Source organism: Anabrus simplex, chromosome 1 (assembly GCF_040414725.1).
Source record: "Anabrus simplex isolate iqAnaSimp1 chromosome 1, ASM4041472v1, whole genome shotgun sequence".
Taxonomy (NCBI): Eukaryota; Metazoa; Arthropoda; class Insecta; order Orthoptera; family Tettigoniidae; genus Anabrus; species Anabrus simplex.
Window position 1 is genome coordinate 1069957413 of NC_090265.1, and position 22528 is coordinate 1069979940.

Below are 22528 nucleotides of genomic sequence, written 5' to 3' on the forward strand. Positions count from 1 at the left end.
CTGTGTCAGAAGACTAGTCACTATCTTGGAGGTTGTACGTAGGGTCATCATCAGATACAGGAGAGAAATCACTGTCACTGTCGTCACTTTGTTCCAAATAATGAACAATTCGTCCGGGATCCAGTGCTGTCCTAATCCTCTTTCGTTTCCGTGCCACCGGTGTGTCAGAATGTGAAGGCTCCATGCCTAAGAAAAGGACGTAAAATTGCTTGTAAATATTATCTACGGAAGATAATAAATATGTCAATAACTACTCCAATAACCTCTATTCGCTTACCTAAGAGCAATGTAGAAAGCAGATATCAGAAGGGTGGTACTCCTTAAACAACAATCTACCATCTGCGGGCAGCAACACTCTAGGCTTCATTCACCGTAACCGCGCTAAGCGATTCCCGCGTAAAAATATAGGTCAGACAACAATCGGGACTCAGGATGACCCGAAGCGATATGAATGGAAGATGGAAAAAAATTCCTTCGGGTCACCGGTGGGCCGATCAAAACTAGCAGTATGCCTCGATCCTTTACTTCAATTAGAACACTATGTTGCCATTAGTTAACGGAAATTCGTAACTAGGACGTAGTTACTTACCTCGCAATTTTGGGAAGTTCGCACCGACGGATAAGAGTAACATGCTTCGGGGCACATGGTGACCCGAACCGCACGGAACGTGTTAATTAAGGCCACGGCCGTTTCCTTCCCATTCCTAGGCCTTTCCTATCCCATCATCACCATAAGACCTATCTGTGTCGGTGCGATGTAAAGCAAATAGCAAAAAAAAAAAAAAAAAATCCACTAAAGTCACTAGCAGGGAAATTAAATTTTCACTTTGTGTATATTGATGGGGCAGGTGAAGAAATCGTGTCTGAAAGATTACTGGTCAACCAATCTGCTAATAGAAACCCCCACATTTCCGAAAACTATGAGCCAAGGTAGATTTCAACAAATACCTACCTACCTGCATTTCAACAACAATAGTCAGACAACAGATGTGAGCAATAGAACACAGAAAGTTCAGCCTCTGTTACATTACTTTTTGCCCAAGTTTGTCTGTTTAAAAACCGAAGGAGCAGCTGTCATTAGATGAAGGGATGATCCCTTGGTGTGGGCGCTTGTAGTTCAGGACATACAATCCAGGGAAATTAGTAAAATACGGTATTTTAGTTCGAATGGTGTGCGAGAGTGAAACAGGATACATCTGTAACTTAGAGATTTATACAGGGGAAGGAAAAAAACTTGAGCAGACAATATCATCTGTCATGAAGCCTTATCTTGGTATGTGGCACCACATGCCATGTGAGCTGAAAGACAATTCTAGGCTTCTATAAAAGGAGGAAATGACTTCTAATGCGCAAAGGTGAAGTTTTGCTTGTAGTTTGGAAGGATAAGCAATTTGTCAGAATGATAACTACAATTCATAATGCATCTATGCAGTCAACGTGCAAGCTAGATAGGAAGACAGGGACCATTATATTCAAGCCATTTTCATCCTTTTTTATAACAGATTTATGAAGGGAGTAGATTGGGCAGACCAATACCTGGCATATTTTATTCTTCGCAAGACAGTAAAATAGAATAAGAAGGTAGCATTCTATTTAGTGAACTGTGCTTTATTCAATGCTTTTAGGCTGTTCTGTTTCCTAAATCCTCCAAGAAAAGTGAGGTACAAGCAGTTTCTGATGGAAGTTGCTAGGGAATGGTTGACTGAAAGTGTAGTTCCCATGGATCCCCAAACTTCCTCTCCTTCTTGCTCTGTAAAGAGAGCCCCCAATCAGCATCCCCCCCAGCAGACTATCTGGTAAAATAAGGGATCATATCCTGGAGAAAATCCCAGCAAATGGGGCGAAGAAAAACCCAACTAATATTTGTCGTGTGTGTTCGACTAAGGGTAAGCGCAATGAAACGTGTGCAAACAATGTTGTGTGCCCATTAACAAAGGTACCTGTTATTCAGGTTACTACACCAGAAAAGGTGCTAGGACTATTCAGGAAGGCCTCCAGAAAAAAAAAAAAAAAAAAAAAAAACAGTAGTTCTACAATGGTTAGTGAATTTCTGAGAGTTTATTTAATTGCATGCACTCCAGTTTGGAGGTAGTTAGAAAGTGGCCAGGAACAGGGCTGTGCATGGGGTGAATGCCACCCAGTCTGCAGTGTGTTAACACAGATCTAGTATTTGAATATTATTGTATATGATGATGTATTCACAAAGATGCACACAAAATACTGTCAGTTGTGTACACTCTTTTATTTACAAATTGTATTTACATCTTACACACACACACACACACGCACGCACGCAGGCAGGCAGGCAGGCAGGCAGGCAGGCAGGCAGGCAAAGGCCCACTGGGGCTATAGTTTGGTTTGGTTTGGTTTAAGAGTGTTAGTAAGATTATAACTATACATATTTCATTTTTGTGATGTTTAGCCAAATTGTTGATGGTTTCATTCATTCCCAGATTTTGTGTTTTCCCGTGTTGTACACTGCTGGAAAAATTAATAGCAACTCTGTGAATTTTCTCCTCATATCAAACTATTTCATGTTTCAGTGTGACAGGTCATTACAAAGTAATACAATCTATATATTTTCTGAAAGCTTGTTTTATTTCCTCTCTAATGCAAGGTAACAAATTAATTTATTGCCCTTACATAGCAGTCTGTGTAGCATTTCTTAATTGAAGGGGAAAAACCAGAATTTTACACTTCAGTAATTACTTTCTTATCTCGGCTTTATTACTTGGTGGGACAGCCTTTTGACCTCAAAACTTCTTAACACCTCCTTGGCATGGAATCTACTAGATTTTGGAGAGTTTCAATGGGTATTCCATGATACCAGATATTAACAATAGCCTTAATCAATTGCAGTCTTGTTCGGGGCTTCCTTTCTCTTATTTTCTTCTTCAGAATCGCCACAAATTTTCTATTGGATTTAGGTCTGGCGAATTTTCGAGCCAAGACAGCGCTGTGACATTTTCTTGTTCACCTAAGAAGTCTTTGACCACTTTTGCACGATGACAGGGTGCTGAATCATCCTGAAAAATGAATGGTTGTCCTGCGAATAAATCCCTTCCTGATGGTAACATTTTCTTCTCCAAAATTGTGTTATACTTCTGCCCATTGATGGTGGATTCTAGGACATCAATACACCCAACACCATTGCATGAGAAACACCCCCAGAGCATAATACTAGTTGGAAACTTCACAGTTTTCCGAGTAGCCTACAGGCTGGATTCAGTGCTTCACTTGTTTTCCAAAACACTCAACCACCACCATCACTTCCACCAATATTGACTTTAGATTCATCACTGAAGAGAACCTTACGCCACTGCTAAGCTGGCCAGTGCTGATGTTCTTTAGCCCACTGAACACGCTGCATACGTTGCTGTTTGGTGAGCATTGGTTTCTTTACAGGCTTTTTGGACACCAAATCAAATTTTCGCAATCTGTTCCTTACAGTTCTAGAACAAACATTAACCCCAGACGTTTCCCTCCATTTGTCTCTAAGTACTTCCGAGGTAGCAAATCTATTTTCCAGACATAAACGATGCAAAGCATTGTCAGACCTGGGTGAAGTTTTCAGTTTTCTACCACATTTTCCCACTGTACCACTCATAAGACCACCCGTTTCTCGAAACTTGGCCAATTGTCTCCCAATTGTACTTTTGTGCACTCCCACAATTTGAACTATCTCAGAATCAGTTTTACCACATTCACTTAATGCCACAATCCGTGCAGCCTTTCTTGGTGATATATTAAATTTTCTACCCATTTTATTACAATTTGGCACTCGAACTCTTTCAAGCAAAAAGAAACAAACACAAAGTCTTCTATGAGGATTCAGAGGGATTATTAACAGACAAGAAGTAGGAATGCACAACCGGAAGTAGTACATAGCAGCTGTTTACCCAACAGAGACATCTGTGGATGATCAGTGACACTAGTAGAAGCATTTACTGCTATCTGGTGGTTCAATACACACTAGCATGTAAAATGCATTTTTTTTGTTTTTATCCCTTCAATTAAGAAATGCTACACAGACTGCTATGTGAAGGGCAATAAATTAATTTGTTACCTTGCGTTAGAGAGGCAATAAAACAAGCTTTCAGAAAATATATAGATTGTATTACTTTGTAATGACCTGTCACACTGAAATATGAAATAGTTTGATATGAGGAGAAAATTCACCGAGTTGCTATTAATTTTTCCGGCAGTGTATATATATCTTTTTTTTCTTTTCTTTTTTTGTGGTCCCTCCAGAAGCGGAGGTTCCTCTGTAATTATATGTGTAATTGATTAATTTATTTATTTTATTACTCCGGTACCATTGAGAAGCAGAGAATCAAGGTTCCTCTGTAATTATATGTGTAATTGATTAATTAATTAATTTATTTTATTACTACGGTACCATTGAGAATGAACGTATTCCTCCGTGCCAGTTCATAAAACGATATGAGAAAACATTCCAACACCCCCGCCATTCATGCATCAGGCCCATAAGCCAAGTCAGTACATGCGGTTAGAGCAATTAATTAATGCCTTTATTTGCGGATAATAACCTGCGTGTTGGAAGGAACCTAGGTATGATTTCTTTTTACACCACACTGGTCATACCATCCCACACATATCAACTTAATAAAATGTTACGACAACACATTAAACCAAATGTATGGATGGGAAAAGAAAATGTATCAATTGACAATACCACTGTTTTGGAGGGACATTATGTAGCTAATGTAATGATAGGGTACCTGGAAACAAATATTCCTGGACAAATTTTTCCAGCTCCGAAGTTTCGGTGGTGGTTAACCATTCTTAGACATGCGGAACTATTCAGTAAATCCATGTGCATGAAGTTCAACTTGAGAATACCCTCCTCTTTTTAACACACACAGCACCTTAGCATGGTAAAGGTATTTTACAGCAAGATGATACATGTTGCTTGTCTGGCCCACGCCCATCATCATGCTGAAGAGATCGGTCAAAATATTTAGTAAATAGACTAATTTCCACAGTGAAGAAAATCTTTGTGAAAGCCCCTTCCCAAACTAAGCATTTCAAAGACAAGGCTCCCGATTAAGTACCTTTGCTCTTGGCACTCATTTTAACATGCTGCAGTATTTCATTGACAATTTTCAGATACTGAGTGAAGTGATAGAATAGCTTTGACTGGGGAGATGCTAAGGTAATTGGGAGTTCACAAGTGCTGTTTTCTGATCTTCACGTGGGAGGTAAATTGGCTTGCAGTAAATCAAAATTTGCATTTTTGTCAGAATTCATAACCTGCCTAGAAGAAAGTTGCATGGTAGTAACTAGAGGTAGTACAGCCAGGAATGCTGAAGATTGTATGTAATGAATGTATGTATGTATGTATGTATGTATGTATGTATGTATGTATGTATTGCACCTTACGGGGGTACATTATTGGTATCGTGCCTTTACTCAAAACTACCTCAAATACTCCGGCCAATAATCCATTATCTCATGTTGGATGGTCAAATAAATGTACTGAATCCCCACAATCATCAAGTCATCATGCAGATGGGAATGAGACATGGGTACATCATCCTAACTCTGCGACCTGATAATAATATAAATATCCAGACTTGACCTGTCATTCGAATATTTCATCCCATCCGACATAAGTACTCCTTCGCCTCCACCTACTTTTACTCATTCAATCTTCTTCTTCTTAATTCTCAATCCTAAGATTGGTTGGCAGCAATTCGTCTTCTCCACTCTTCTCTGTAATCCGCTAATCTCTTCATTTCCACATATGAGCCTGTTCCTACGTCATCTCTGATCTGTCTTGCATATTGCAGTCTGGGTCTTCCTCTTCCTCTTTTACCTTGAATCTTTCCTTCTATGACATTAACTATAAATCCATTGTGCCTATATAGATGGCCAATTAACTGGTCTCTTCTTTTTCTTATTGTTGCTAAAAAGGTTCTTTTTTCACTTATTCGTCGAAGAACTTCTTCATTGGTGAGTTTTTCTGTCCATGAGATCTTTTCCATCCTCCTCCAGCACCACATCTCAAATGCTTCCAAACGTTTCTTATCACGTGCACTAATAGTCCACGTTTCTGAACCATACAAGGCCACACTCCAGACATAGCACTTAATAAAACTCTTCTTGGTCTCCACATTTAAATTCCTTGATGTAAGTAGTATCCTTTTCTTGTAAAAAGCAATTTTTGCTTGGGAAATTCTGCTCTTTATGTCAACTGAACTTTTTCCATCTGGAGTGATTTTACTTCCTAAGTAGGTAAAAGCATTTACTTGCCTTAGTGGTATATCACTAATTCTGATGTCGACTGCAATATGCTGGCGGTTGCATACCATAATTTCGGTCTTTTTTGTATTAATTTTCATGTTATACTTATCTCTCAATATCGTATTCATTCTTATTAATGCACTTTGTAGTTTCTCTTCGTTCTCCTCTATGACAGCTATGTCATCAGCAAATCGTATCATTTTGATTTCTACTCCATTTATCTTTATCCCTTCCATTTCCTCTTTGCATTCTTCAATTCCTTTCTCAATATACAGGTTGAACAGCACTGGTGACAAATTACATCCCTGTCGTACTCCTTTCTTTATATAAGCTTCCCGTACTTCACCATTTATGTTTATGATGCCTCTTTGGTTGTTATAGAGTTCGTATACTATTCGTCTATCTCTAAAATCTAAACCAACACTAGTCATAATCTTCATTAACATATTCCAGTTCACATTATCAAAAGCTTTTTCTAAATCCACGAATGCAATAAACAAAGGTTTCCTTACGTCTAGCATTTTATCTATAACCTGTCGTAGTGTTAGAATAGCTTCTCGTGTGCCTCTATTCCGCCTAAATCCAAACTGATCTTCAGCCAAGTGTGGTTCAATTTTATTGCTTATTCGGTTATATATTATTCTTGTTATTCTTGTTATATATTATTCTCATTCAATCAAATACCACTTATTTTTCATGTTTTGATGTCAGCCATATATATCAATTCGGTGCACGATATCTATCAGGGATAAAGATTGTGATTAAAAATATTTCCTTTTTCTTTTTTTTTAACGTGGACTCAACTAAGGAAAATGCACAGCTTCTTTTCTAAGTTCATTCGCAAACCATCTCCGCTCAACTGTAGTCAATAACTAAGAGTAACCTTGGATTCATTCACTGTTCAACATGTACGTGTTCCTACAAATACCTCTTCAAATTATGAAGTGAATAAATATATAACAAGAATTCCAATCAAAATCCTTATCACCTAGTTTATTGAAAAAAAAAAAAGATTATACTTAGAGTGAAGTTACAAAATTATTTACATGTCCAATCGTATTCACTGAATTCCGATCCCTAATTAAAATATAGTAGGTATTTCTTTAAATATTATTTACATTGTCATTGAAAAATATTATTATTTATCATTTAGGTATCTTTCAAATATCGTTTAGAATTGATGGATCATCTTGAAGAATTATAAAAATGTCATGGAAGTATTATTTAAATACTAGTTAAATATCAAGAATGTCAATTTCATATCATTCAAATGTCATTTAGAGTCTTTGAAACATCTTGAAAAAGTATTAAAATGTCTTCAAAGTATTACTTAAATATCAGTTAACTGTCCTTGATTTTCTCAAGATATCGGTTAAATATCTTTGGTTTTGGTTTTCTCAAGTTTTTTTAACGTAAGCAACATGAGCGAGTTCCACTTAACATGGCTTAAAATTGCCATGCACTAACATATCAACAAAAATCAACTTAAAGGTAAGTATTATGTCTACTAAGTAAACTTATTTATTCATAATATTCCTTGTAAATGTGTAGGATTAACCTAACGTAGCACTCGTGTGTCAACAAGCAAGTCATTCTCATGGTATTGATATACCTTGATTCAAAAACAATCATCAATCCGCAAAAAATTTTGAAGAAAATTGTATATGAAGGTCACCTATTTACGGACGGTAATTATCTAAATTATGAAGATGTTTCCTACTTCCAATCATGACTTTGACAGGAAATCAACTTGGAGATAGCCTAACATGTAAAATTCCTCTAGGAAAATATTAAGTTTCAACCATAAATGCATTACTTCTAGGATATAATCTCGATGATCGTACACCATAAACAGCCTGAAGGTTCAATAAGCTCATACAGTCGTATTCATATTCCATTTAACCCAACATGATACGCTACCGTATATCTCACATGGCAAGAACAACTACTTTAACCTAACATCAGCATTACGCTTCATAAATATCACCAATTACTCATATAAACTCGTATTTCGCCGTATGTGCACCATACCTAACATAATTCTTCCTACTTCGTATATTTCCATATATCTGACCAGTATTCTTGCCCACAATATCATCATGTCATTGACCATATCAACAATTTCATTCACTTAATCATTCGTTGCTCTCCGAGTAGCGCAATGTACGTATACTCCATTAAATATAATGTAAGAGCATGTTATAGGATTACGATATTAAATAACACAAACAATTATACATCTCCTGAAATAAAGGCATGTATTAAAATCTCAGGTTTGTTACTCACGTTTGGTGACGATTAAACGTTATGTCATGTTCCTACGTCCTAGAGTACGATCTTACTTCTTTCTACATTGCATTATGGTTGATTTGTACTATGAAATACATATATCTCCATCACAACGTTGATTTTCAAAGCTTTCTTCAAGTAAACAAACATGGAGTATAAATTTGTGTTATCAAAGACTACCTAGATCCGTATTCCCACATGATTATATGGATTATTTTTCAAAGACACTATCCATGGAATTTATATCTCGAAGACCATGACATTGACCTAGCTGTACACATATTTCAACTTAAACACACATTATTATTCATTCAAATCTAATAATTTAACTGCGTAAAATAACTACATGGAACTTCACTTATCTTGCTTTCGCTAACCCGCTGGGTTGGATTTCATCCTGGAACTTCTTCTTTGGCCAGCATCTCGCGTTCAAGTGCACCTCATTACTGGTTACTGGACTTGGGCCTCGAGCGTGCAGTATGGCTGGTCAGGGTACCTCCAGATTGCGATCCCATTTTCTTGATTTACTCGGCCATGGAATCTCCGATTATTACATGCGTCAAAAACATATTGAAGGACGGCATTAGATGCATATTTCAATTAAGAACTGAATACTCTTGGGTATATTCTCTATCTCCCTAGCAAATAATTTTTGAAGATACAATATTTTATGCGGTAATTGAAATGTTTTCTGCTTATCGTTTACTTTAAAATTGCCAGCTGCGATCTCTAATTTTTATATAAGGGCTTCTGATCAACAGTTTCAAGCTTGACTTGGCGACTTCTACTGCGTGATCTGTCCTTCCTTCCTTACTCTTCTTGCACGCCCAATATTTCCAATTTGCATTTGAGATTTGGCGAAATTTTCTTTACTTTTTGTATATAGTCGTAAGTGTATTAATAGCAATTCTCTTCTCCAACTATAATCTCTTCCCTTCTTGTATTGAATCTTGTCTGATATTTCATTCCGATGTTGACTTCTCTTTTTTTTTTAAGTGAATGTCTTTTCAGCTCGGGATATCGATACATTTTTTTTTTACTCACGGCCGCATGGATTCTTTAGGTCTGATCGTCATAATTGTAGTTCACGGCTCATTTGATTCGTTATGTCGGCATATTTTCCTTGTAATATACTCTTTTATCATATAATTTTCATCATTCTACCGCGATGCATGGCAAATGTCAGCGATGTAACTGCCGTTCATGACGCAAACTGGGCACTGAAATGGTACAGTATGTATGTATGTATGTATTTATTTACTGAACCCTTTGGTCCACTCTGAAGGATACCTACCTTCCTTACCTATCAGCAAAATTTCATGAGATCTGTCTCTTGGGTCGTATCGGGTTCTTCGTCACTTGCTGAGGTAAAGGTAGGATTCAGTAATCCTAATCTATCTACTCAAATAAAAGGTCTTATTCATAAAATATCTGTATTTTTATTTGGAAAAGTTTACTGAAGAAACTAATAATTTTTAATCTAGGTATAATTTGGACTCTATCTTGTCCACTCTACCACAATCATTTTACACTTAGGGGCCGAACGCTGGTTTGAGCCTTTGACTTAACTGCCTGTTGGGCATCCTTACTAGAAACCATTGTCTCAGTTATTAAATAAAGAAAGGAAAGCCTGGAAATCCTTAGAATTTGGCTTCCATGTGAGACTACATGTACCATCACAATGATTCTTGATGGTCCAGCCCTCGTAACACGAACTCTGGGTATAATTAAGGCAGTCCAATCGGTGTGTGCCACACAGTGGTTATACGGCATGGACCTGTAATTGAATCGATGTGACCTGCGACTATGTCATGGACCGACCTCTAAACTTCTAAGTTACTATAAAGTCATTGTGGATGATGACCGCAAGGAAAATGATGTTACAGTGGCATCTGGCCCTAATCTAAGTCCCTGAGGTTGATGACACCATGACCATCCAAGTTTCCACTTTACTAACCCTAGCACATTTACTGCTCAATCAATCAAAGTCAAATAATGCAACAATAACAACAATGCTCACAATACTTTGTGGCAGTAAAATCCATTACCTTTGGATATGTCCCCTTAATCATTACGTTAACATTTAAATATTCCCAGAAAAATAAACTAAGATTTCCAGACTGCATCTCCAAGTTATTCGCTTGCTTTAAAGTTATTTCACAAATATGGTTCCACTGAATTTAATAATGAAATAAATAAAAAATGATTTAATGAAATCTTAATGAACAACAAATTCTGTCTCCACGGACGAATGGTTTCCACGGACGAATGGTTTCTTTCACAAGTCCCTACTCAACGTTTTGATGCAGTTATATTCAATTCATGTTTAATGTTTATCATCTGGCATTATGTAGCTGAAAAAAATTTACATAATTAATTTCCAATATTTATCTTGTTTCATGACATCACACTTTAAATCTAACCTAACCCTAGCCATTATTAATACTTGGATAACCCTAATAATCTAGTACAAACCAAAAGTAACTCGCCGTATAATGTAAGCCAATTACGATGTCATATCTTGTCATAACATATCGTAAAGTTTGTGCACCCTCACAAACAAACAATCATCACTATCACCAGTCTATATTTTGTTCAACCATGACATTGGCTAACCTCACTCATTATATTCTAACTTTAGGGTTTCAAATATACATTACAATCTCAATTAAACAAATTCACAGTATCTAATAACCTACTCGTTATTCCTGGATTAAAATTTCAACTAGATCCCGAAGTTATTTATCTCCGTTGCCAAGAATGCGATTTCATTTTAACGCGTAGCACGCGCCCATCCCCGTTACCTTCGAACGGTGAACTCCAATCAGCGGGCAGTACTGGACACAAACCACCCTCGCTGTCGGTTTCGACATGAAACATATGTCTGCCGTCATACAATACTGGCTTCAGAGAATGAACCCCTTTGACTTAACAAAATAGAACAAAATACGATATTCTGACCAAACAAATATGCACATAATATACTTTTAAATGTCCCACAATGATTGTATACGTCGCAAATTAATACCGGCGCAGATTCTCATACTCAACCTTCCATTCCAAACATTATAAAATCTTCCTCGGGCTCCCACAAAGTCCCGGCTTCATCTACAGGCTTCCAATCACCTGATTCACAATTCCTATCTCAACTCATACGACAAATCTAATCTCTGTTTCTCAAACTCGACGACTCTCACTAACAAAAGAACTGGAATGAAAATCCTTACCAGAATCCCCGACGCTTAATAACGCACATTGCTTTAATAATGAAGAACTTCGCATAAAATGATCTCGTATTTTGAAACTGGATTTCCACAAAAGTGACTGACAAATTTACTGTTATTATTTCACTCAGACACGGTTTAAACTTGCTACATTGCTAACAGTAATGTTCCTGGACATTTAAAATTTATTCCTATTAAATTAACTGGTTAAAGGACCTCATTTGATAGGCACTACTTTTTGTCGACTTAGCATGGGTAAGCTAAACACGCGCGTCCATCTGAAATAATCCCCAGAAATGGCTTAGCAGTCTCAAATCCGTCTTGCTAAAGACAATTGTCTTATAGATAAATACAGGACCCTCATTATATTGCATTCACCACTAATTCTTTTATTTAATTATATTTATTCAACATAAACTTTCTTCTGTATCCTTGCACATTCGACACGTGAATGATGTCACATCTCAGAGCTTGAAACGGAAAGTAGCCACGTGTCACTCCCCTGATATCAAGAAGTGTTCAAGCTCCTGATCACAATTGACATGGTGCCTCATGTAGTAACTTTCAGACTTAAAATTCTTAGGGCACAAAGGTCATGGGTTCAGTATGTATGTATGTTCAGTTCTCAGCCCAAAGGCTGGTTTGATCCTCAACAGCTCCACCATTAGCAGTCGTAGATGGCCTAAGCATCACTGAAGAGGCATACTAGGGAAATGCGGAGTAAGATAGTTTCCCATTGCTTTTTTCACAGAGTCAAAAGTTGCTATTACATATCAGTCTGCCAAGCCCACTGAAATGCATGCACCAACCAACCTATGAGCAACATTTTCACTCCATTTACGAGTATATCAGGAACTGGCTGCATAAAGCATACCTGTCTACCCTTCCGATTTACCCGGAAATTTTCCATTTTTTAACTCTTCTTCCGGTTTTCCGATTTAATTATACTTCTTCCTATTTTTTAACAATGTAACCTCCAGTATGGTCAATACTCTTCCCCTAGGATAAATTCTTATGTGTTTGTGTAATTTACGCAACCTCATTTTCAAGCGTATTTATTTGATGCTTTATTTGGTGAGTGTATAACCCACCTTCGTGTACGGTATCGTGTTTCCTTCTCACTCCGTTAATTATCCGGGACGAAAGAATGAGTGTGGTTCGCACACTGTTTAACATTGTTCTGTGCGTGGTTTTTGTTGGAGGTGTAGGCCACATGTTTTTTCTTGCGGTTCTTTCGAAGTCGTATTAATGTATGAGACATATCGATCTGTTTTGTATGTGGTAGTTTTGCATATTTCAGTACATTAATGTTCATTCTTACTTCATAATTTTATTGACTTTAATGTATTTCAGGGAGTTGTGTCGGTGACAGTTTCTGGTATTTTCTCTTCACGTTATGGCCACAAAACATAAACGTTATCTCCAAGTGTTCAGAGATACCTATAAAATTGAATTTCTGTTCATTTTACAGTCTAATAGAGGAAACGATTATCCCTTTCAGACCGTGTATGCACAATTGTGCGGGTTCGTATTTTATTTATGACTGAGCTTATTTGACGTTTTCTTGGTGCCAGACCAGACTGCAGTGCTTGTGCGGGACACGTAGCATGTACTTCAGCTGTTTTTATTTAGTACTTGACCACCAGGGGGCAGGAAGAAGAGTTTAAAAATACAGTTCATTAGGAATATGGCGGGAAGCAGTAATGCATAAAGTAAGCATTTATTTATTGCATTCATATTAATCTAGAAGCTTTACTGAATATGAGAATATAATCAGTGAAGTGTGTAGATTGTGTAGCAAACGTAAATTGTGAACTTACAACATCGTACGTAATACCGTGAGGTTTTGAATGTTGATACGCACAAATGTGCGGGCTAGGTTTCCTTACAGTCAATGCATGCAGGAGTGTTGGGTGCTGTCACAAAAAGGACTGTGAAAGAAAAACTCGTACTCTACATGAGAAATGTAATGTATAAGATTTTAATTGTTTAAAATCGTTCCACACTGTAAAATAGAACATTTGATCATGTACATGTGCATATTCACATGTACTGAGTTGAATTTTTTTATTTTTTGCAAGTAGTGAATGAAGTCCTGACACGCACAATTGTGTGGGTTCTGTTTTTCAGCCGATAGTTCTTATTTTGTAAAATAAACTGTAAAAACATGTATTTAAGAGCATTTTAGTAAGTTTCTGACGTTTAGACACCTACAGATTTCCTTCAGGTCTGATGACAAGCTGCTGCTGCCAAAAGGGCAGTAATTGCAAAACTCCTCCTCAATGTGGAAAATCTAACGTTTACTTGTGTTTGAACGAAGATTTAATTGTTTTAAATTATTCCCCACTGTAAAATAGAACATTTGATCATGTACATATGTATATTCACATGCATTGAGGTAATTTTTCTTTTTTGTAAGTAGTGAATTAAGTCCTGACACGCACAATTGTGCGGGTGCTTTTTTTTCTTAGATGTTAATTTTTATTTTGTAGAATAAACTAAAAATATATGTATTTAAGAGCATTTTAGTCAGTTTTTGACATACAAACAAAAATTCACACCGCCAGTTTTCTTTCAGGTCTGAAAGGGTTATGTAATTTATTCCATATGATGGTGTGATATAAATAATATTATTCATGTGTGCGTCACAAATGAGAATGATTAGGTACAATTTCTTGCAACCATTTTTATGTTTTCTCAATTTAATGGTCAAGTCGCATTGAAACTGTAAATATGTATGCCTCTTACCTTGTCCTTTTTTTCATCGAGACTGCGGCGCAATGTACATAATGAAATCCAAGAATTTTAAAATCTTCCCAATTTTTTATTTCTAAAAGTTGGCAGGTATGCATAAGGAATGGCATTACTAGCATTGCTCATATCTCAGTCACTTTCATATTGTCAATCCCAAGGATGATTGAGACAGACCAATGAAAGTAACACAATTGCTCCAGCCCATACCAGAAGACCAGTGCACTGTAAACACTACGTCTTGCCAGCAAAGGCATGAGGATTGATACTAAATGTAAAAGGTGAAATTCAGGACAAGACAGAAAATAACATTTGTGTTGCTTAAAAAGAAAGGTTATCAGTTTGTGAAAAAGCCAGTAGTTTGTCAGAGAAAAATTCAGAATTGGCATTTCACAGGATTAACAGCCAGTGACATAGTGTTTTTTTAAATATGCTACCATCTTGGGATAACTTGAGGATGAATATGACAGAGCTCGATAGCTGCAGTAGTAGGTTCGATCCCCACTGTCGGCAGCCCTGAAAATGGTTTTCAGCGGTTTCCCATTTTCACACCAGGCAAATGCTGGGGCTGTACCTTAATTAAGGCCACGGCCGCTTCCTTACCACTCCTAGCCCTTTCCTCTGTCCCATCGTCACCGTAAGACCTAATTGTGTCGGTGCGACGTAAAACAACTAGCAAAAAAAAAAAAAAGGTTTGAATATGGTGGTGTGTTACAATGCTAACTAAGGTATGTTTAGTTAGTAAATTACCGAGCAAGTGGCTGAATGGTTTTGGTTACGTAGCTATCAGCTTGCATTCGGGAGATAGTGGGCTCAAACTCTACTGTCAGCAGCCCTGAAGATGAGTTTTCAGTGCTTTCCCATTTTCATGCCAGGCAAATGTACCTTAAATAAGGCCACAATTGCTTCCTTCCGACTCCACGCTCTTTCCTATCCCATCGTCGCCTTAAGACCTACCCATGTCGGTACGATGTATAGTACATTTTTCATAGAAAGATACAAACATAAAACACAATACATAACAAGAAAAACATGACAGATCAGTGTGGGAAGAGGGAGAACAGAAAGAAAATACTCCCGACATGCTTTTTTCCTGCTTCCCAGCTTGATCAGGAGGGCAGCCTTCAGCGCTCAATGAGGGGCCTTCCTGGCAGATCCTCAGTCTTCAAATGGAAAGTGCAGGAGATGTGAAAAGCATCTACCTCTGAATAGAAAGGTGATATGATCCATGGGAGTGTTACATTTTATAAAGTGTTGATTATCAAGATTTCACAAAATGATCAGTCACAACCTACCAATACTCATCACGCTATTAGATTCATTATACGTTCCCGAGTGATTTATCGTACCAAAAGTGTTTACTTTTGATTTGAATGGGATGAACTTTTGTGATCAGTTCAGCATTCAAGTGCAGGTTAAAAGTGTGCTGTGATTATTTGATGTACTCTCACTATGGCCATTTCTTGAAATGTGTCCTAAATTATTTGCTGCTGCAGTACTATTTAGTATTTTCTTTAATGAGTGCTCTTTGTGTTTTAATTTGAAGTGTGTGTGAATCACTGCGTCTTGAGGAGGGAATATAATGTGGTAATAATAATCGTGTGATAACGGTAGAAATTGTATGTAATTGCAAATGAAGTAATAGCCTATAAGCCTAATAAATAAACTTATTTTTCAATTTTGATCATGATTTAATAGATCTTAGGTCATAGTTGCTTGCAATTTTCTTATTAATTTAGATCAAGGAAATCCTCCTCTTCACTGAGCAAGATGGCTACATGGTATGGGCTATGTATCTGTAAGCTTGCCTCTAGAAGTTGATGTCATAAAACCTAGCCCCATTGGCAGCCATCTGGTGATGAACAAGAGTACCACTTACAATAGACCATGGCCGACTTGATGCGACGCTCTAGCTAGCTCCTTACTAGCCTTGACAATTGGATCCACACACTGTAATCAGAGTAGTTGCACCGCTTGACACGTGGCGCTGGTGACCTAACTATTTGCGGTAGAAATACATACTTCTTTATGGAAAAGATATTGACTTTGATTGCCGAATTATCGTAATTTAGAGTTATGGAGAATGTTACATAGGTTAATACTGTTAAAATGATTAATCCTAAAGGTTATTTTTGTTGATATTCGCCAAAATAATGTCATGAAATGAAACTGCAGAGAGATGGAGCAGTCTAGCTAACATTCTGATATTGGACTCTGGTTGCTGATTTATCTTAATTTAGGGAATAAAAAAGTATGTTGCATTGACTGATACTGTCAAAATGATTAATCCTAAAGGTTATTTCATTGATATGTGCCAAAATAACGTCGTGAAATGAAACTGCGGAGAGATGGAATAGTCCAACTGATGTTCCTTAACTGTGAGAAATAATAGTAATCGCTTTCATTATCATGGCATTTAGATACATAGCAGAACTTACCACAATACTTTTGTCTTCTGATGTTAATCTTGAGATTAAGAGTCATTGCTCAATTAGAGTTTTAAAATTCTTCAAGTGCTGCTTTCAGGATGGGGGCTGGACAAAACATAAAAGTCTTACTTTAACAGATGTGCTTTCTCTCCGAAAACATGTAGCAAAGTCTCTGCGAAGCAATTTCCCAAAAGATTATCATGTCTAAGTGAAAATACTAATAAAAGTATTAAATAAATTTAACTAATCTTTCCACTACCAGATGAAACTTAATACTGTTTATCTGTTAAAGCATCACATGAAAATGGTTAGTGGAATTTTTATGCAACTTGGTATTTAAGTTTAGAATTAAATCAAATAGGAACTTGGATGTAAGTTGTTCCAAAAATATTCAGCAGGAAGGGGGCTTCAAAGGGAGCCTAAAACATAAAACTCGATATCTGTCTCTCTCTAATACCAATATAAATTTTCCAGCTAACTCATTCCTGGCTGCCAGCGTTTCACCCCAGTGTGCTAAATTGGGCTCATCAGTCGGTAAATAGCACACCCACCAAGGCACATGGCTAGTGCATACCGTGGAGGCCGTAGGCTACTTTTAGCCATCGGCAGTGCCAATGCACTATGAGAGACTTTGTCTCATTGGTATTATAAATTTACTCATTCGGGACAAATATTTTGGTTGCCCTATGGGAATCAACATCTATATCATATCTCTCACTGACGGTTGGTTTTATAGGAAATTTGATCATGACAAAATTTATGTAGAATATCATTTATTAACTGTTTTGATACAATGAAAAATAAGGGAAATATCACTGGCAGTAATGTGAAAGTTTTTGCAAGTCCAAGAGCTGATACCAGCAACATTTCAAATGCTTTGTTCGTTTCTCTGTACTTTTTGAATATTAATCTGATTCTTGGTTTTTACACCAGAAGGAGGAGATCAAATGTAAAAGATAAGAAACTGTGCAGGGCTAGAGGGAGAGGCTGCCCACCTACATGCCCCAGAATCTCAGCAAGAATATGAAAGTTTGACAGAAATGTAATCGTGCACATAGGCCTACCTGTGTGATAATTCTGACAGTGAGGGGTAAAATCGCTAGTTACTCTATACAGTATAACATTCACAAAAAGCCTTATATGTGACTCCAGTTCTACCATATATAAGAAAACATCAAGGTCCAGTAATACTGAACACCAGTCAATCAAGCTATCTGCATTTAGGGCTGTCAACGAAGTGACAGATTCCCTATTGGTCCATAGCAATACATGTGGTTGTGTTCAAGATTTTTGTGACTTTTTGATGTTGATGATCACCGAAACAATTATAGCAGTGATAAAACTATGTTTTCTTTATCACTGCCTCATATTGAATGTTTTTAAATTATTGTTATATTTGAATATCTGCATATCAAAGCACAGTATTTGATATCCTGACTTTGTTTTATATCCTGCATTTTCAGTGTGATGAACCTACAAAATCCAATTCCAATGAAAATTTGTTACTAAATCATAACAGTGTCCATGGTGAAACTCATTTTCAAATACATTACACACATAACTTAAAAATACTCCTCAACAAGTTATTCATTTCAACAAAATTATCATATTTCAATGAATTTTTGTAGATAACCTACTATAAGTTATTCTAGACCTTGAATTATTTTTTATCTGAACATTTTTATTTTGTAATTTGTTTCAGAAATCTAAAGCTTCTGAGTAACTTGCATAGTAATGTTTGTGGTGATTTCATTATATTGCAGATATCTACACAAGAATGCAGCTAGTCTGTTCAGTTTACAAGATTATGGCATCGCTCCTCCTGAGTATCATCGTAAAGCCATCTAAATGTGTGGTGGTGAATTAATTACCGAAGAAGTAATTTTTTACTTTTGTGTTTCTTAACAAACCATCAGCCATCATTTATGCATTTTATTGTTTGCCCGTTATAATCACGGTGACTATGCTGAGTGTGTTTTTAATATACATGAAATATTTGACAATCAGTGAATGTTTTGAGGATATTGATAAATATTCTTTTCAAATATATGTAACTATGAAATCAAACCATACAAGTTGTCAAATGTGTTATATATCAAGTCAGTGATTATTATATTTTAAGGGCTTGCAATTAATCTGCCATTTGCTATAGTCCAGGGGTGTCAAACATATGTCCCCCTGTGGGTGGGGGCGGTAGAATAACACCCACGGTATCCCCTGCCTGTTGTAAGAGGCGACTAAAAGGGGCCTCAGGGGCTCTGAACTTTGGAGTGAGGGTTGGCGACCACAGGGCCCTCAGCTGAGTCCTGGCATTGTTTCCACTTACTTGTGCCAGACTCCTAACTTTCATCTATCCTATCCGACCTCTCTTGGTCAACTCTTGTTCTTTTCCGATCCCAACGCTATTAGACTTGCGAGGGCTAGGGAGTCTTTCATTTTCACACCCTTCGTGGCCCTTGTCTTCCTTTGGCTGATATCTTCATTTTTCGAAGTGTCGGACCCCTTCCATTTTTCCCTCTGATTAGTGTTATATAGAGGATGGTTGCCTAGTTGTACTTCCTCTTGAAACAATAACCACCACCACCACTGTCAAACATATGGCATACCGGTATGATATCCCAAATGACCCACACTAATATACAGTAGAAACCCTATTTAACATTTTTACAGGGACCTGATTTTTTTTAACCTTTAATGGGAGTTTACCTTAAATCGAGGTTTCAGTAGAACGCACACCTTTTCAGAGATCTTTGCCTGTATTAACATAAATTGTACCACCATACATTATTTACACAGAGACAGCAATAAAACAAGGAGATATCTACCCTACACACTGTACTGTAGTTACGGCTTGTCCTTCATTTTGACAGATTTTTGTTGGTGAATGCAAAACCACTTCGGTTTAAGGTTGTTCTTATAACATTATTTATGATTTTCCATAAAAGTCGAGGAAGATACCAAACTCGCACAAAAACACATTAAAATCGGTATGAAACAGCAATTGGTTTGTTCGAACATTTTTTGTGGATGTTTTCCAAGCAGCGGCTTTCTCATTAGCACACATTTTGTAATTCCAGTAGTCTGAACACGCATATTCAGTTTCATTCTTAAAATTTTAATACCATCACTCCAGAGGCTTGTGGCAAACGTTTCCATTTTCTTACTTCAAACTGTGTCATCTAACCTAGGTTTACCGTGCACATTTTATGAAAACATATTTCAAGTTCCCTAGAACAATTATAACATTTTCACTATAAATTTACACAGGAACAGCCTTTCTGAAATTTAACAAGACTCGAAAGTACATGACCTAACCTCTGAAATTAGTTATGCTGCATACCGCTGTATCTTGAGAAGAAGTATCGCATTCTTATTTTATTTCAGTACTTAGTATTAATATTAAGCAATCGTTTACTTCAGCCTTTATTTTTAAGGAGTTAACACCTGCTGGCATTGCACTCATTATGAAAACATATTATCCCGATGTTTGTTTACTCGAGTCGGAGTTGTGAGTAGACCTCAGGCTCGCCCGAGATTGACTCGCTCGCGCGTAGCTAGGAATCGATGGGGAAGATGATCGATTGCATTCAGTATAAACGCTGGAGTACAGTCTTATACTGTATTTGTTAGAGTTTATGAATATTGATAACGGATAAGAACTAACATGCCCGTAATAACAGATGAATCAGTAAAAGGGTTCTCATTGTAACCAAAGGAAATTGCACAGATTAATATAAGAATTTTCAAAGGTTATAATAACATTGTCATTAAAACGGAAGTTCTCTTTTGCTACAGCGGCCACGGTCGGATGTGCTTCCGAGTCCGACATCTCACTTTAGCCCTAAGTTCCCGCACTCTATTCCTCTTCTGCCTTGAATCATCCTTAACAAGCTTATGATATCTTTTTCATAGGTTCTTAATGAACCATAACCAAAACGAACAGAAATAAATATTTGAGAATTTTAATAACTGCTGATTCTTCATGATTAAGTAATGGTTTATATTATTTCATAAAGAATTAATTCACAGTCACGGACAAGGCTTTCTTTAAAAAATATAGTGTTTAAATCATAAATCAAGCTTTCCACGTCCTCGGGCATAATATCAGTAACATTATTGTTCTCTCCGTGAGCTTTGTTGTTCACAACATCAGCAGAGAGATTTCCTTTTACATTGATAAGATTTTCAAAATATTCCTTCCACCTGCCCAGTGATTCCCTGGGATCTACTATAAGTTGACCTGATTTACCCAAAGCATTCTTCATGACCTTCTAGCCAGGTTGTGCGATGCAAACACCAGAATCACCTTTGCTTGGCTTGCAAGACAGATCCAGATTGCGGGGAACGAAATTGCTGATCAAGCTGCAAAAGAAGCGGTACTTTTACCACCTTGACCTGTGAATGTACTTGCTAGGGATATTTGTCCTCAGCTATGTTGAACCATGTATGCATCCTGGGAGTTGGAGTGGCTAGCTATCCAAACTCAAAACAAGCTGGAAGCAACTAAGAAGACAACTGCCATGTAGTAGTCCTCTTTCCAACCTTCACAGAGAGAGGCCATAGTTTCATGGAGGCTGAAGATAGGTCATGGAAGATTTGCCACTCTTACATCTTGAAGAGGGAAGACCCCCAGTGTGTTTTTGTGATGCCGACCTCACCGTGGCCCACATCCTCACAGAATGTGCCGATCTCTCTGGCCTAAGACGGGGCCTCGGCCTGCAGGAAACCCTCTAACTCATATTCGCCAATGGCGAGATTACTGCTGATATCGTCATTCGCTTTATATGTGAGAGTAGATTAATTAAGGGCATATAAATTTAAAGTGTTTTGCTACTCAGACAACTTACATTCTCTTTTGATGTGTTTGTGTCCATTTTACCTTAATTTAAAAATCTTTTAATTCATTTTCATATTCCACCATTGAATAAGTAGTTTGTTTTTGTTTTCGCTTAACTTGTTCAGAGAGGATGGTTAGCTAGTTGTACTTCCTCTTGAAACAAAAATCACCACCACCACCACCACTCTCTCCCACTTGACCAAGCCTTTTCAGGTTATTATCAAAATCTTCCCATGACTTCTTGGATTTTGTTTCTTTCACTACGTACAATTCCCTGTCAGCATCAGTCTTTATTTGGAGCCCGTGACATGCCTTCTGTTTAAGTTTACGAGCTGCCGATATATATTTATCAAGATGTTCACTTTTTTCCCATCTTTATGCACAATTGTTCCCAGACATTCCCCTGGTGTTTTGACTACATCATCCCTGTACGCTACCCATTCTCTTCATATTTCCTGAACGTGCTTACTGTCTATTGTTTTGGTATTTTTCACTAGTCATATATATTATGTACTCATAATTTCCTCGTCCTGAAGATTCTTCACCCTTATTCTTCTGCAGACAGATTTCACATTCTCTGTCCTATGACTAGTGACAATTCACTTACAGATCAGATAGTGGTCTGAATTATCAAAAAATCTCTGGAATAGCTGCACATTCCTAACAGATTTCCTGAATTCAAATTTGGTTATGATAAAGTCTATAATGGGTCTGATGCCCCTATTATCTCA

The 22528-nt window shown here is 37.1% G+C and overlaps 1 protein-coding gene across 3 annotated transcripts in view; it reads left to right on the forward strand.

Annotated features, from left to right (window-relative positions):
- The window catches only part of MRG15 (MORF-related gene 15), a 136254-nt gene extending 117288 nt beyond the window's left edge, over positions 1-18966 (forward strand). For all 3 annotated transcript variants that reach the window (XM_067137140.2, XM_067137139.2, XM_067137141.2), the window contains exon 10: positions 18724-18966. In XM_067137140.2, the coding sequence (XP_066993241.1) occupies positions 18724-18808 (85 nt within the window). In that variant the 3' untranslated portion in view covers positions 18809-18966. The remainder of the gene's footprint in view (positions 1-18723) is intronic.
- Positions 18967-22528: the final 3562 nt, after the last annotated feature.